The sequence below is a fragment of the Cyprinus carpio genome, chromosome B17 (assembly GCF_018340385.1).
Source record: "Cyprinus carpio isolate SPL01 chromosome B17, ASM1834038v1, whole genome shotgun sequence".
NCBI lineage: Eukaryota > Metazoa > Chordata > Actinopteri > Cypriniformes > Cyprinidae > Cyprinus > Cyprinus carpio.
Genome location: NC_056613.1, coordinates 15,387,367 through 15,404,546, shown reverse-complemented (window position 1 = coordinate 15,404,546; position 17,180 = coordinate 15,387,367). Strand labels below are relative to the sequence as shown.

Genomic DNA, 17,180 nt, shown 5'->3' with positions numbered 1-17,180 from the left:
TTTTTATTTTTTATATGTTTATTTTTTATATATTATATTATAATATAATATAATATAATATAATATAATATAATATAATATAATATAATATAATATAATATCAGGGCTTAAAGGTCTCCGGCACCGTGCCAGATCTCTGGCGTGCAGCGTTTGGCTGAGGAAAAAAAAATAGTCCTACATTAAAAAATAAATCTTGTTGATTGGTATCACTTTCGAGTCCATGAGTTGCCTACCAATGGTATGAGAGGAGCACAGCTTTCACTCTCAACCAAACTAACATTACTAGCCAATCAGAATGTTTTGCTCTTATAAACATGAAACGCGCATAATAGTATCCAATTGTGGAGTCGCAGCCCAGATGAATGGAGAAGCGCAACAAAAAGCTGCGAGGTACAATGCGCATATTTACATGGAAAAGCTCATTAAAAAGCAGCAGAGCTTTGTAAACAGCTCAGAGTAATCATGTCATTTCCATGAAATGATATGATTGCCAGAACAAATTTAATGAAATCTTTGAAAAGGTCCTGTTCACACATGATCTATTAATGGTAACTTACCGGTAATTTACCAGTGAAGACTGTATGTGTGAAAGGGGATAAACTCTTCCTCTGTATATGACGTGAATTTGAATTGCTTAACGTTCATCCGAAAAAACAGTGTGCATTATCTCACTAGATTTGTAACTTAAATCATTTATGAACCTTTGCCAACACAGGAGAATACTTCAACCTATGTCTAAATATGCCATGTATTGTACATCGCAATTTCAAAATAAAAGTTTCTGCACGTGGCCAAATATTAAAATTTAATGGATTTAAATATCGTTTAATAACACTGTGAAGTGGAACGTCACCAGGGCATTGGTGCCCTCTGCAGGTATTTGTTTTAATACATAATGTACTTAAGTTGGTTATGTTCATATTAGGCATATTAGATTATGTATTTTAACAGTTTTGTTCAATACAATCATGTAATTTCTTGGTTTTGATCTTTTATTTGAGCCAATTTATTATTGCCTCATCGTTAGTTTATATATAAATAGTCATACTAAAGCCTGGTGTTCACTTATGTCTGTTTGTTACTAAAAAATATCAGATTACTCGGTTGTCGAAATAATCAGAAGATTACTTGATTACCAAAATAATCATTAGTTACAGCCCTAGATTAGTTGAAATATTTCTAAATACAACTGCTTTGTTTTACTTTTTGTAATTAAAAGACAAATATTTTGTCATTTCTTACAAATAGTCTTAAAATATCGTCACATTCTAGTGAACCAAGTATCTGTATTTTGTCTCATCTCGTGAGCTAAGTGTATTGTCACACCCTTAGTATCGATAAGTGGTGATATAGCTCATAATTTTCCAAGTGTATGATACAGCTTTCATTCTTCAGGTCAACCATTATATTCATAAAAAAAAAAAAAAAAAAAAAAAAAGAAAGCAATAACTTTGCCATAGTATCCTTTCAAATGTTGCCACAGTCATTGCATGCTTTGCATGTGCTGCCCGCCCCGCCCCGCACCGCCCCCAGAAAAAAATTATCTGGCTCTGTCTATTAAATGCCGCTCCATTTGAAAGCAGGTGATGGCGATTTAGCGGTAATCAGGGAACCGGCTTTACTGACGAAATGCGCGTGACAATCGCATGCGATATATCGCCCATCCCTAATTCTGTATGTGTATGTATTTATATATACATAATAAATAAACACACTACACATACATATTTTGTTTCTACAAAAACCTCTAGTGTAATTTGCTTTCAGATTCCTCTTGATTTTTTATTTTGTTTCTAGTGCAATGAAGTTCATACATTAAGTGTGACTTAAGTGTCCATGTACTTTTTGGGTCCACCGTACATTCAAATGCAAACAAATGCAATTTTTTTTCTTCACTCTCAGCAACCTGAGATACTTGTGGCTGAATCACCTTAAATGCAAGTGCTGTGGATATGTACTTCCACAGGCCTGGCAAACACTGCCAAAGCGAGGGCCTGTGATTGAGTGGCTCAGCAATAGTCTGGACCGCTTCCAGAATTCAGCGTGTGCCTCATCACTAGCGCTTGCAGCCCACCGCCCGTAATCTCAGAGAAAGTCTCCGTTGGGACGCTCGTGCGGGTGCCTTGTTCAGCACCTGCTGACCTTTTAATGGCTCTATATGGGCTCTTGCAACCGCACCAATCATGCAGCTGCCTGACTGTCATAACAATGCAACAGTAACATGTCGTTTTGAATGATGTGGCTCAATCAGTGCTCTGTACAGTGCAGTGGGACATGGCCGCAGGCCACGATTTGCCTGCGCTGGCTCTCTCCGACTGCTTTGTTTTGGTAATTTGTGACCAATTTCCTTACTGGGCTGCACAATTTGTGACCAATTTCCTTACTGGGCTTCACTTGTGCATGAAGGCACAAGTCGGACTGGGCTCTTGGCTTCTCTGGTTCTGCACCGCTGCTTGCAGACGGCAGGTTTTTTTTTTTTTTTCATAGACAGACCATGCTGAGCCCACAGACTGTGCTTTTCCAGCCGGCCAGGCTGATTTGGTTGCAGGGCAGGGTCTGGAATTTGGCAGGGGCCTGATGCCCGCACAGCTGGTGTGGCGAGAACGTCCTTATTTCTTTATGTCAGGAAGCAGGCCAGTAGCATTGTTATGGCCCAATCGCACCCATTTACCCTCGCAAGGTGGAGAGCATCATCCTCTCTGTCCCGATTATCTTCGCTTATTGTCAAATGACACCTCACACACATACATACTCGAGGCATGTGGTATCCATATCGCCATACTCTGTCAATACTTGTGGACTGGTGCAGTTGAGCAGGAGAACGTAGAGGTGGAAGGCAGGGAAGATGGTTTGAGCGACAGACCTAGAATGGTATGAGCCCTGAGGGGGGCTGGGGAGGCTAAATTTGGTGCAGTGTGGAACTGCTGGCTTTGAGAGGCTTGATAATAGGAATCTATGAATGGCAGGAGCGCGAACACAGGTGAGAGGAAGACTTGAACATTTTTTTACGCGCTCAGGATAAAATGCACTTCACCACTTTGGATGCAATATTATTACTTCCGAGGGTAAACATACACTTTAGTTGTCTATGGACTTTTTCCAGACTTCCTCATGCAGATGATGCATTCTGGGAACTGAAATCACACTTTAATTTCAAGTTCCAAGTCCACTGGTACAGATCTTCTAATGTGAATCTTTAACAAATTCATGATGACACTTTTGCCGCCACATCTGTTTCTTTATAAGCACACGACAACAACAGCGCAAGTCTAATTAGCATGAGTGTCAGCATGTACAAAAGCAATTGTGTAATTTGCTGTAAAATAGGTCACAGGCATTGAAACAAAGTATTATAAATGTATTTCTGTCCGGAGGTTTGTTACCACCAGGCACATCAGTACGCATCTGTTAATTTCTCATCCAAAAATAGTGTAGAAATGACCTGCTTAGTTTGATGTAGGGTGTTAATCTATCAGCGATATCCCCACAGATCTGCTCGTTGTTGTTGTTAGACATGTTTTTTATGTTGCTTTTATTTTCTGTTGTCTGTGTGGTTGCCATTTAGCAGTTAGTTTTCTTCAAAGTGAAGAACTGAACCTGCAGATTATGTGATAGCACACCACATATTTAGCTATTATACCAACACGCAAGAAAGATTGTGTTTTTAAGCTCCTAGTGGTAAAGGTACACAACATACATGTCTTGAATGAGGAAAAGCACTGGTCTCACAACTCTCTGCTGTGCACACACACACTTACAAACACACACAAACACGCTTACAAACGGAGTATTATCCTCTCCCGGTACCCCAGGCTGTCCGGCACCGAGCTGTTAAAGCACTGATATGACTGACAGATGAAGTTTCTTTAGAAGAGTGTATTTCAGTGGGTCATACCCCCATCACTCAGCCGTAAACCCACACCACACTTACAGTCCCTGTGTTTACCTCACCTAACACACACACAAATAGCACACAGACAGTCAACAAAGGATTTTTTTTTCTTTGTGTGTTTATTGTGAGTATTCATGTCTTCTTTTAAAAGACACTGTCATGATCATGTGTGATGAGTCAATGCAGCCTTCACTATGTGCAATGGAAAATTAATGTGAGCTGATTGCAAAGCATTTCATTTACTCATTGTCTTTAAATTGCTTTGGGCTAATTAGATGGCACAAGGCCTAATTGTACGGATTTTTTAATAAGTGCTGATGAGGTGAATTTGATGTAGAACAATATCTTCAGATATTTTTAGAGTGGTGAGGTGGAAGGAGGGAGATGACACACTATTTCTTTCCTTTTATTTTATCATGTTGTTCAAAACCTAAATATGTAGTGCATACAGTATAGTGGGGACCAAATGTCTGAGACCATTGCATGCTTTTCTAATTTATTATTTTTGTTGTTATAATTTATTATTGTTATTATTATTATTATTATTATTTTTTATTTGTTTTAATTTTTTTTTATTATAATTATTATTATTATTATTTGCATTGTCAGAGTTCGTAATATATATATATATATATATAAAACATGTATATATATATGTGTGTGTGTGTGTGTGTGTGTGTGTGTGTGTGTTTCTTGTCTGTTATTATATTATGTCATATTTAGGTTTTGATAATATGACATATACTACATTAACATTTTGAGTCTCAATTATGTACTGTGAAAGAAAGAAAGCGGAATAGGCTGAGATGCTTTTTCTGTTGTTTGATGGATTGAATGAACACACTGGGAATGGTGAAGTGGCAATTACCCACTCATCTCCCACTGACCGACCTGAAGCAACCTGCAGGCCTTCCTACAACACCATCAGTTTCCCCACTGCCCCATATTAACCAGCGTGGCCCAGCCCCCAGCACCATCCTGTGCTCTGCTCTAATGCAATCTCCCCCATCAGACGGCCACCATCACCCACTGCCTTACAGCACTCACGCCCTTCCATAGTGACACATACCATATCTATCTCACAGCTCCTGATAGACGATGACCCACCACGAAAATCTGGTCATGTTGAAAGCTTATAAATGTTTACACATTTTTGAAGGAGACAGCCTCCTTTTTTGGATGATTCATTTCGTATGTGTATAAGGAATGTGTTGAAAGTGTACCTGCGTGGTTTGTGGTCCCATCAGTTAACTCATTTTCATATCTATTACTGTTCAACCCCTAAGGGTTAATTTTGTTACCCTCTTCCCCATCATATACCCCTGCTCAACATCCAAACCTCTACAAGTCTTCCACCCACTGTCTGTTATGATGATGTATCAGAAGCCCTCCATGTGATCAGTGAGGCCGAGGGGAGCGCTAGCACAGCAGGGAATGCCGTTCCGTGTGAAAGTGTCTGAATGCAGCAGCGGAGGGCTCGGCCCGAGACACACGACTGATGAGACTTTAATTAGATCATTTAGAGGCGAGGAATTGTTCAGGCAGAGAGAGGCCTTGTTAATGCAGTCATACAGCTCACTAAGTAGTTTTTTCCTCAGCAGTGATTTTCCTCAGGTAATAACCAAGCCTACCCCACACAAATACAGACAATGGAGTTTTAGAAAAGAGTCTATCTATCCATCTGTCCATCCATCCATCCATCTTTCCATTTGTGTATCAGTCTGTCATATTTGGCTGACGGATTGAAATGTATTTTATTTTATTTTATTTTATTTTATTTTATTTTATTTTATTTTATTTTTAGTTTATTTATTTATGGAAAATGTGTATATATACATTTCTTTATTATTATTATTATTATTATTATTATTAAATACAATTATATTCTATTATTATTAGTCTGATAGTAGAAGATCATTTCAGATTTTTGCCCCATTTAAATATCTTAAATATTTATAATTTATTTACTATTTATATAAATTATATTTTTTTTTTTTTATTATTATTATTATTATTATTATTATTATTATTATTATTATTATTAATAACCATTGTATTCTATTATTATCAGTCTGATAGTAGAAGCAGATAATTTTATGACTTTTTGTACAATATTTATAATACTATTTATATAAAGTATATTATTATTATTATCATTATATTATTATTATCATTATTATTATAGATAGTAGAAGTACAGGATATCATGGTTTATTTTTTCCCAATTTAAATAGTTTTTAGATTTTATGTTTAAATGCTTTTATTAAAACAAAAATCAAAGTAGCATGTTAGCAGCTATCACAAAAATCAGCATCACTGATTATCTATAAAAGAATGTGGAATAAAAAAGAGGGAAAGAAAGAAAATGTGATATTTTGTAGGTGAATCCAAGCAAGCTGCAACGTCAGGAATAGACAGCGTGGTTGCCACGTCAGATCACAAATGATATTATACGTTGACAGATTGTAGCCTTGCTTTACAAGTGCAGTTACATCTCATTTGTCACTGTTTGATCTGTAAGTGTGGCTACAGGAAAGGAAGGCCCTCCATCTTGCCAGCAATTTAATGGCTGGGAGACGGACGATGGCCGACAGCCACCTGCCCACAGACCGCAGCGCTGATCTGTTCTCATTTACTCCACCATCAGGCCAGATGAAGGCAAAAATCGCTCCTTTTGATCCCCTGGCCGATATCTCACCCCTACACACCCGTGTACTATTAACATCTTATTCTGCCTTGGCTTTTGCCCACCATTGGGTGTCTCCTTGGATTTAACAGAGACCTCAAATGTAAACACAATTATGCTCCTTGATTTTGAATTGATGCATTTTTCTCCAAAGCCCTGTTCAGACGGAAATAGTTCTCCTAGGCAAATTTGTGTTTCAGAGGTATACTTTATGATTTAAATCCTGTTTAAATGAAACATATCTATGATTTTCTTGCGTAACCTCTGTAAAAATAATGCAGCAAATTATTGTTTTTCAGCTAACTCTGAAGCTAACTTTATTTTGCTCTTTCCTAAACTAAAGCTACATTTTTCATTGCAGTGCCTGGTGTATCTTTTTATTTATTTATTTAGGTTTACCTTTTGTGCTTTTATTCATTCTTTTTCCTGCTTTTCACATATTCCTTCATTATTATTATTATTATTATTATTTTATTATTGGTTTTATTGGTATTGGCAGACAGAAGAAACAGATGATATTAGGGCTTAGTTTTCTTATTTAAATCAATATTATTTTTTATGTGTTTTCATTCACATAGATTATTATTTTTTTATTTATTTTTTGCTTTCATACAATTTATATGACAAATTATTATTATTATTATTATTATTATTACTAATTGTTACTATTATTATTATATAAATCATCATACATGGCTGTAGACGTCATGGGTTTTAGTCCAGAAAAAGACATAGGCCAAGGGGGGCATGTAGAGATGTTGAAAGAGTCTCAGTCCATTGTGTGGTGTTAATTTGCTCTGCTCTGCTTGCTCCTGGGGAGACCAGAGGCCTGGGTAAATTCAGTTTGAACACGGCACATTGTCTAAACATATCGGCCTGCCAATCAGTCACCCCGAGCCCTGATAAGAGCCGTCTTGTATTATTGAATCAACAATAGGGCGGCTCTGTCGGCAGGAAGATAACACACGCTTATTTCTCTTTAAGTCTCGGCAGAAGAAAGGCACTGTCCACATCCACCTCATATAACTGCCTCAATTACCATAAAAACCACTGCCGTGCCCAACCTCACACATGCCTCTGCTGCTGTGAAGGAGCCTGCCATACGTGTGTGTGTGTGGAGGGAGAGGGCCATAAGATAGCACTGTGTTTCCAATTATGAATTTCAACATTTCAATCATTTGGATGACATTCCATCAGTGCTCAGCACCCCCCTAAAATTTCAGTGTCCTTTATACTGTGGATCCTGGATGAAAGATGGGCCATAAAAAAATTGTGCTCGCCTCTGAACAGCCATGACTCGATAACCAATAACAGCTTTACACAAGTGACACCGTTCCACTCACAAACGCCTTTTCCATCGCTCCAGTTGTGTGTTTTTTTCTCGCAAAGCAAGCACAAACATGTCAATTTGACCTAGACGCCAATCCCCCTTCTCTCTCTCCAATGTACACGGCCATTTGAAGTGGGAAATCCGATGGTGATCCAATCAGAAGTGATTCCAATATCGGCAGTCAGCAATATTCCTCCGCCCCAAAATGATCGCCCTTCATCACTTTGTCTATTAAGTCAGCCATGCATTTGGCAGGTTAGCAACAAAGCCCAGAAAGAGATGCAGCCAGCCATGACTGGAGTTTCTGTGCCGAAATATCACACTAAATTTGTCAGCATCAGTCAATGCCCACTCACTAGCTTCGGCCCACTGCAGTCACATGACCAGGGCACCTGCAGTTTGCTTCTCTCTCGTTCTCGTTTTAAGCAGTGTTGAGAATGTACAGGGCATGACACAATAATTAAAGTAAGTAGATAGCTCAGTAATTCTCTCTGGATTTTGTGCGGATAATGAGCGGGGCTCCCTCTCTCCTATCTCTTTATTTTCTCTGTGCATGTCCTTTTTCTCTGTCTGCATGTGCCTGAGTGTAGGGAGAGGCAGCCAAGCACCGGACACATTTCATTAGGATCACCCACTCCTGCTCCTTTTTTAATATTTGAAGGCTCATTTGTTAAGTGGGAATGGTCTTTTCTCCTTGTCTTTTTTCCCCGCTTTTTGTGGGCTTTGGAAATATAATTTTCAATTTTTAATTTGATTCATTTAGATTAAAATCATTAATCAGGACTAAAAGTGAGTTAATTTTCTGGAAAATAAATGAGCTTGTTCGGATAGCTCTTTATTAAGTGTGAGGTGTGTGCAGAGGGGTGGGCGGTGATGGAGGAGGGTCTCTTTCAGGTACTATAGGATCGAATATTGGCCCAAAATGAACGAGTGAGAGAGATGCGGCACCAGGTTGGTGGGCTTATCCTGTGATTTTGTGCATCTAGATATCTACATTTCCATAAAATTTTATTAAACTGTGTCTCAAATAGAAAATCTTGTTTTAATTGTGCATTTACAATTACGTGTGTACACTTGTGTCATTCGGTTATGTCATGTAAAGGTCTTAGGGATATTCATATTAAAACTGAAAAATCCTAATTTAAATAATATTGTATAAAAATATGATTTCATGTCAAAATATTAGGACCATAAACAACAAAAGGCAGCTGAAATTGAATGACATGGAAAGAAAAAGACTAACCACAATAGGTTATATATATATATATATATATTATATATATATATATATATATATATCATAATTCAGAAAAAAATATTGTTATTTATTAGAGTTATTAAACTTTTTCAGGAACAAATATTTATTGGTAAACTTAGGTAAAATTCTTTGTTGATTTTAACCTAGTTGGTGCAACATATTATTATGTATAAATATATTGTATTTATGAACACAATTAGCTATTATATAATACTATTTTATAAATTGTTATTATTATTATTATTATTTATGTACATTTTGGCATATATTAAAAAGAGTATCATTTAGCTGTTCAAAGGCTAACAAGAATGGAGCAACAAGAGTTGTTTTAACAAATAAAAATAGTGAAAATGCGCTCAAGATTCAGTTTTTTCGTAACATTTCTGTTGGTTTGAGTTGTTGTTAGTATAGGTTTTGGAAGGATTCGGGTCTTTTTTCTTTGGTGTTTATTTGTGCCTACTCTCTAATCGAAACAAACTGCTAATAACCCTTTTTGGAAACACACAACGACATACGCTCTCACTCACACCAAACCTGACTTGTTTGTCAAGGTGGTCACGTCTGTTTACTTGCCGGTGGTCAGCACATTTTCAAAGGATGCAAATCCTTGTCAAGGGCTAAGCCGAGCATGAGCGGAAATCTTTCACCATCAAAAATTCAAAGCATTGCTTCTGATATTCCAGAATTCAAATTACCACCCTCAATGTTTAATTTCAGTAGCTGGCCAATCAAAATGCAGAACCCAGACGTTATTCTGAGTTTGTTTGTTTTTTGTTTTTTCTGTTTGGGAATTTGAACATTTCAAAGCTCAAGACAAATGCTGTCAATATTTGCTCCTCAGTGTAATTACGTTATGGAGAAACTCAAGGGGAGGCGATTGTGCCAAGGGAGCTGGGGGAAATTTAACAGGCTTAAACATCAGAAAATCAAATAGAAATCCACATTTTATGCATGAATGGCACCACAGAGTGCACTTGTCCCACAGCTTAGCAACCAACATTTACAGCGCAAAGAAAATAAATTCTCATTGGATTAAGAGGAAGATTCAGTCGACAGTGTGTGTCTACCCCCTCTCTCCTCTTCTTGCGCTCTCTCTGTCATCGTCCCGGTGAAGATTTAATAATTCATTCCTGTAGATCTCAGGGGATCTGGCAACCAGCGGTCCTGTTGCTCGCCCATGTTTATTTGTCCGAGGCCCATTTGCATTTTGTGTGTAAACTCGGCCGATTGCAATTGGGATTCGCTCTTTTTCTCAGAATGGGGTGTCCCGCTTGCTGGGCTGGCCTTAGCACATGGGACACACTTGGTTTTGCCCTTTGTCATAGGTCACAGTTATTTCCACCTAAAAGCTCATAGCATTAATGGAATAGACTGGAGGATGTGGGCTTCGTGGGGAAAGCTGACTGGAAGCTCACGTTGACAAAAACAACTTGGTCCCCCCTGGATTTAACTAAAGTGAACCAGCAAGAATATGTGAATGAAGGAGGGTTGTGATATTCTTAGGCCGTGCTTCTAGCATATGAAAGAGTTAAGGTGAACATTTAATGGAGTTTGGCAGCTTAGTAGACGGGTACTCTTACCTGGTGTTCATTTCTGTCAACGCCTAATGACTATTAAATATGCTTTCTTAAAGAGGAAGAGTGCTAGGGTCCAAAATTAACACCCATCAAGAGCCAAATGTGAGTACAAATTGTCTTTGGCAAGTAAATAGTATGCAGTTACCAATGGACAGTACCTCTAACTTAGTAAATGGTGTAAAATAAGTTGTAAGAATGATTGACTGAATTTTGCAGATGTAAGTGACAGCTTTAGAAAATATCTGTTGCAACTTGCACATCTAGTATCGACTTAAAGTACTTTCAGGAGTTTATTTTTAAGGACTAAGCCCAAGGGGGAGCATGGGCCCTATTGTTTTTCTTAGGAGTATTTTTATTTTTTGGTGAGTCTTAAAGCTTGAAAAATCTTTTAAATTGGCCCAAAGGTAGAAATTGTGATCATTAGTACGCGGCAGAGGCTGGGACCCAGGTGTGGCACAGGGACTCTATGGCGCCCCCTGGAACACAGTCAGAAAACTTGATGCATATCTCATACATACTTGAACATATACATATAAAACTGGGTACACAAATAGATCTCACTGAGCTGAACAACTTTCACACTGTATGGCATAGGCTCCGCCCAACAGGAAGTGAGCTATTCAGGGTTTTCTAATTGAGTCTTTGTACTACACAGCAATGCAGTAGTAAATCAATCAAATCAAAATACTTTCAAAATACTTTTCCTTCTAGACATAACGTTGATTGAAGATCTATTGTGGTAGTCATAGTTAGCTAGTTAAGTGCTTGAGCCTATATATATATTCATCAGAGAGAAAGCTATACTGCATAGCACCTGTAAAAAGAACTGAACTATCAGCACACGTTTGACGTTCCTGTGAACACTTGAGCCTTTGTTGAGTGGAAGTGGTGTAGTGTTTATGCATGTCAGCTGCGAGAAATTTGGCCGCTGTATTTACTCTCCAGTGCCCCATCAGCCTTGGCCAAAACAACAGTCTCCTCGCCTCTTTAGTGTGTCTGCACGCATGCTGTTGACTGCTAAACAAGAATAGGTGTAATATAATGATGTAAGTTCGAGACATCAGAATTCTCTGGCCACGTCTGATTAATTAGTCTTTTTTTAAAGTGGCACACGTTGCTGCCAGGTTGATTGTTTCTCTCACACTTCCCCGTAAATTTCTGCAGACGCCTTCAAGGATTCCACGCCACCTATGAAATTCAAAACAAGCCTTGTAAGAAGTTTACGGTCATCTGTGGGTCCTAATAAAAACGTGGGGGGAGGTGCGGAGAGGATAGTAGGATAATTTAAAACGAGGGAAAAGGGATTCCACCATGAAGCAACTAGTCTATTTGTCATCTTAATTAAAACAGTAAAATCTTGTAATCTACTGGGGATTTACAACAGTGTGAAATGAATTCTTCTTTTTTCCCCATTTCCTTGTTCTGTCTGCCTGCATGAAATCTGAGGCATTTGCTGTGAAACTTTTTAACAGCATTTCATGTCCTACTTAGTGCTAATGTATGAGGCTAATCAGAAGGTTTATTTCAGAACATATAAATAATAATATTAGTGAGCTTTGAGCTGTTAATAGCAGAGGAACATTTAAAAAGAGAGAGAGAGAGAAGTGAAATGAAAAAATATAGCCAAATGCATTATTTTGCATCATTTAAAGGAACCTATTATTTAAAGGGACAGTTTACCTAAACATTAGCATTAAAGCTCTGTCATCATTTTCTCTCATGCCATCCGTATCTATATTACTTTATTTTTATATTGTGTAACACTAAATAAAACATTTTAAGAAAGTCCACGCTAATCTTCTGATTACAATGAAAGTGGATGGGGACTGGGCAGTCAACAGCCAAAAAGAATAAATAAAGCATCATAAAAGTTATATTCTTTTGATATATTATAGCTTTATGTTTGGAAATGACTGAAAATGAAATCACCAATCACTTTCATTGTATGGAAAAGAGCAGCTTGGACAGTCTGCTATAAATATCTCCTTTGGTGGTCAACTGAAGAGAAAAAAAAGTCAAATACTGATTCTGAAAGACATGAGGGTGAAATTATGATGTCAGAATTAAAATTTTTGTGTAAACTGTCTCTTTAAATGAACTCTTCTTGTATTTCTTTTGAAGGAGACCCATAACATTCACATAAACTGTGTGGTAAGGTGTATTTGCTCTTTTCTAAGACTGTAACTTCAGAGTGGTTTTTGCGGTGTGCATCCCATGAAGCTATGTTATTCATCAAGATCATTCTGCATGGGCCCATAGATACGCCGTCAAACAAACAATCGGCAGCTCTTTGTATCTGCGTCTGTGTGAAACCCGACCCAGCGGCGCACCATGTGCAGCCAGGCGCCTGCTTGCTTTACAGTCATGTGGCGATAGAAGGTCTATCAGCAGACAGATGTATTCTGATGGTGTGAAGCCACATTCGCCGTTTGTGGAGGGTAACGATCGCCCCTGGGTCGGCATCCCGTATACGCATCTTAATCTTAACCATATAAGAGAAGCCACAAAGCTGGCTGCAGATCAGTAACAAAGGGTAACTTATTCCAATGTTGTTTGTTTTGGAGTGTGTAAATCCTTGAACGATCCTCCTTCAGCAGCGAGGGAGGCTTTCCTAATAATATCCCACCGTAGAGGGCGTCTTTCAGGGTTGTGCTGCATTAATTCCTCATCTATTTCCAGCGCAATGCAGGCCAGGCCTATGAAGATGCAGCTCTGACTCAAAACTTAATACGCAGTTGCGCATCAGTTGCAGTAGTAGAAATCAACTATTTAGTCAAATAAAAGAGCTAAATATCTGACCTGCATTAACCTGTATGGCAGATGCAGATTTTGTGAAGTAGTACAAAGATGTAAGATGACACACGGACTGCAGATGATGCTATTACAAGCGTGTCTGTAGCAGTGAATTAGCCCAATAAACCCTGCAGTCCAGGCACCCGGGCTGGAGCAGGATCCAGTTTCTGGCGGGGGGGCTTGGTCTTGTTAAGATGAGAGGCTGTCAACGTGTGAGCGTCGTGTGTTGTTGCATATTTGGGGCGCTGGCATCAAGGAGGCTATGCTAGCAATGTGACATCTTTTTAAGACCGCAGTTCTCGTGTAAAATGAAGCCTGTGGAACGTGTGTTACTTCGTGGAAATGTGAGCAAACAGGGTCACGGATCTGCTTTTGTCCTGGAGTACAATGTCACATAATCAACAACCAGCCAGGGTCAAATGTAATTAACACTCATTATCACTCTGTCCCAAAATACGCTTGCATGTAGTGCAGTCATAGTGAAACACTGATCTATAAGAGGAAATATTACAGCTCTGGTTGCTATTTAATAGGAATGAATAGCTTGTTTAGAAAGCCATCAATAATAAAGGGATAAAGCAGTATTGATATAATGAGCATAATACACTAGTTGGTCATTGAAGCCAATAATGTGACTGAATGTTATGAGCGTGAAGTGTGAACATTATGAATCAGCACAGTGTGATTTCAAGTTCATGTCATGGTTATGGTGCATCTCCATTTATTGTACACCTCCCAGATCTATACTAGTCAAGGGTAATAGTAAAAATTTAAATAAAAAGATATAGGCAAGATATATATGATTATACATAAATTTCTTCTATTTTTTATTTTATTTTATTTTAAAAAATTATTTATATTAGATTATTCCATTTATTTTAATTAATTAATTGATTTAATTTCATTTGTTTTACATAAAGGCTGTATTATTATATTATATTATATTATATTATATTATATTATATTATATTATATTATAGTACAGTATAGTATAGTATAGTATAGTATAGTATAGTATAGTAAAGGTAAAACTCATAAGCAGCACTTCAAAATTTCAGTCATCGCTGTTCAATATGACAAAGGTGCATCTCATTGTTAAATTATTCAGAGAGTGTCAGGCCCTGAAAGCCCAGCGGAGGTGGCGATTGAGTGCCATTCAGATAAACGAGAATTCCAGTGTTTTAATTGTGAAATGAGGGCCGGCCCACTGGGCCTTCATGTCCATTCCGTTCCTCTCCAGCATGCAACATGAAACGGGTCCTGGGCCACCTTTAAGTGGTTTCCACGGAAACCGCCCATCCCCTGGAGAGGTTTGCATAATTAAATTAAGGCTCTTTTGTATGTCAATTAATTAAAAGCAGGGACAGGTCTTTAAGGCTCTGCACTCATCAGAATCGCAGGTCGCGATGGATGGATTCAGAATGTTTTCACAACCGTCAGGCCTCAATAAATTAGCCACCCATCACACTTTATTTGCGCTCTTTGTGGGGGGAAAATATCGACGGGAGCTTTGGATGATGAAGGAGAATGGGACGCCTTTAAAGACATGGTGAGATGCTTCACGCGAGTACTTGAACGCATCTGTGCTCTTTCCTGTAATTGTTGTCACCAACACTTTTGAGGATGTGTGTGTTAAGGCAAACACAAATGGCTCTCTACCGTTTACCTTTTTCCATGAGCCGAGTGCTCTAAAGATGCACACGCGCCACAAGCGGGAGATGGGCAGGTGTGTGTCCGGATGTCACATGGAGAGAGCGAGTGTGCCCCTGTCTGTCAGCAGCTGGTCATCTCCTGTCCACATCCCTGAAATGGCCACTGACAGCTGCCGTGCCGTTTATGGCGTACTCACAGCAGCCCGCTCCCCTCGCAGTGCTTTTAAAGTGACAGCACAGGTTATCTGACTGCTTTATTGAAGAGGTTGTGTTTGTGCTAGAATGATGTGCGAAAAGTAAATGCTTTTTTTTCTTGTCTCTGCTTCTTATCAGGTGTTCGACTGGACCGCGTGCGTGGTGGAAGACAAAAGTACAAACGCCGGATAGATGCAGAAAACAGCCCCTATTTGAACCCTCAACTGGCTCTGCCACCCAAAAAGCCATGTAAGAACATTGTATTCATCTAATGCTTTTTTTCTTAGATTTTCTCAGCCTCAATAATTTTTTTCTCATACAAATACATACACTTTTTTTAAGCGACACTCCCATTTTTAATGTAAAAATAATAAAGGTGGTAATGTTGTTTTTTTTAGATGATGATTTTTTGATTTTTTGTGAAAAAGAGAATTTTGTGTTATTTTTTTCATCCTTATGTCATTCCAAACCTGACTTACTTTCCTCTGCATAACTCAAAAGATTTTTTAATTTAGTATTTTTTTGGACATACAATGAAAGTTAATGGGGTCCAAATTGGTTTAAAAAAAATGAAAGAAATTCTTCAAAATATCTTATTTTGTGCTCTGAAGAGGAAAGAAAGTCATTTGAACAGTCAAACCATTTGTTAAAATTTCCTATTTAGGTTCAGAACGACACAAGGGTGAGTAAATGATGACAGCTTTTTTCTTTTTTGGGTGAAATATCCCTTCAAATTTGCGTTTTTTGCATCTGTCAAACCCCCAAAAAGATAACAAATCTTGCACTAATTTCTCAATGTCACCTTACAATGACCTGCCTTCTTTCCAGTGCACCAGGAAATTGGACACAAAACAAGAAAGACAGAGATGTAGTATATGACAGAGCCAATCGACAAAGATGTTTGTGCATGTGTGTGTGTTAGGGGAGAGCAAGCGAGCGCGAGAGGGAGAGAGGGGCCTAATCCGGATTAAATCCAATCTGGCAAAGACATCAAACCCACAATACCGGAGCTTCCGCGCTGTCAGACTGCTCTGCAAAGAGACAGCACGGCAGCGCTTAACAGATTTGTCCCTAAAGCCTTTTTACTTAATGGTAGCATATTCTCCTGGAATACAATATGCTTTTATGCATTATAGCAGTGGAAATAATCTTAATTATTACAGTGGTAGAAATCATTTTAGGAATACAGTGCTCTGAATAACCTTCTGCCTAATCCTGCTGATCCCTCCTTCCAGGTTCAGGCTTATTTCCAACCACCCAAAGCAACTTATTTTAAAGCTTATTCTCTATGTCCAGCTCCCATCCACTTTCATTACTTCATTTTTTTTCTCTGCTATTGTATGCTAGCAAGATGGGGACTTTGGGAGACAGTATAAGGGGGAGGTGATGGACCACTCATTGGAAAATGAACTGGACAAAGCACTCAATAAGGCATCCTTCCCACTTTTCAGTTAAAAGAGCCAGCCTGATTTTTTATTTGAGTTTGTTAACTCTACAATTTGCATTGCATTTTTTATGTGCACATTTTTGAGCTAAAGAATCTGCATTTATACTACCATTGTTATGCTGATTTGATATATTTCATTCAAACGTAATACTGACAATCAGTTTTAAAGATTTTTTTACCCATTACCAACATATAAAATAGCTGATTGAGACCTGTCTTAAAAGGAATATGCTTTGCTCGGAATTCCGTTTTGGGTTTAAATATATTTTATCCAACATAAATCTGATGTCTTTGTATTGGTCGGTAATCTAGAATATGTCCACCCTTATGGGCGTACAGACAAATGTTTA

The 17,180-nt window shown here is 38.2% G+C and overlaps 1 protein-coding gene across 1 annotated transcript in view; it reads left to right on the top strand.

Annotated features, from left to right (window-relative positions):
• esrrga (estrogen-related receptor gamma a) overlaps positions 1 to 17,180 on the top strand; it is a 74,613-nt gene that overhangs the window by 30,113 nt on the left and 27,320 nt on the right. The window contains 1 exon segment of the mRNA XM_042742464.1: positions 15,522 to 15,632. Coding sequence (XP_042598398.1) covers positions 15,522 to 15,632 — 111 coding nt within the window.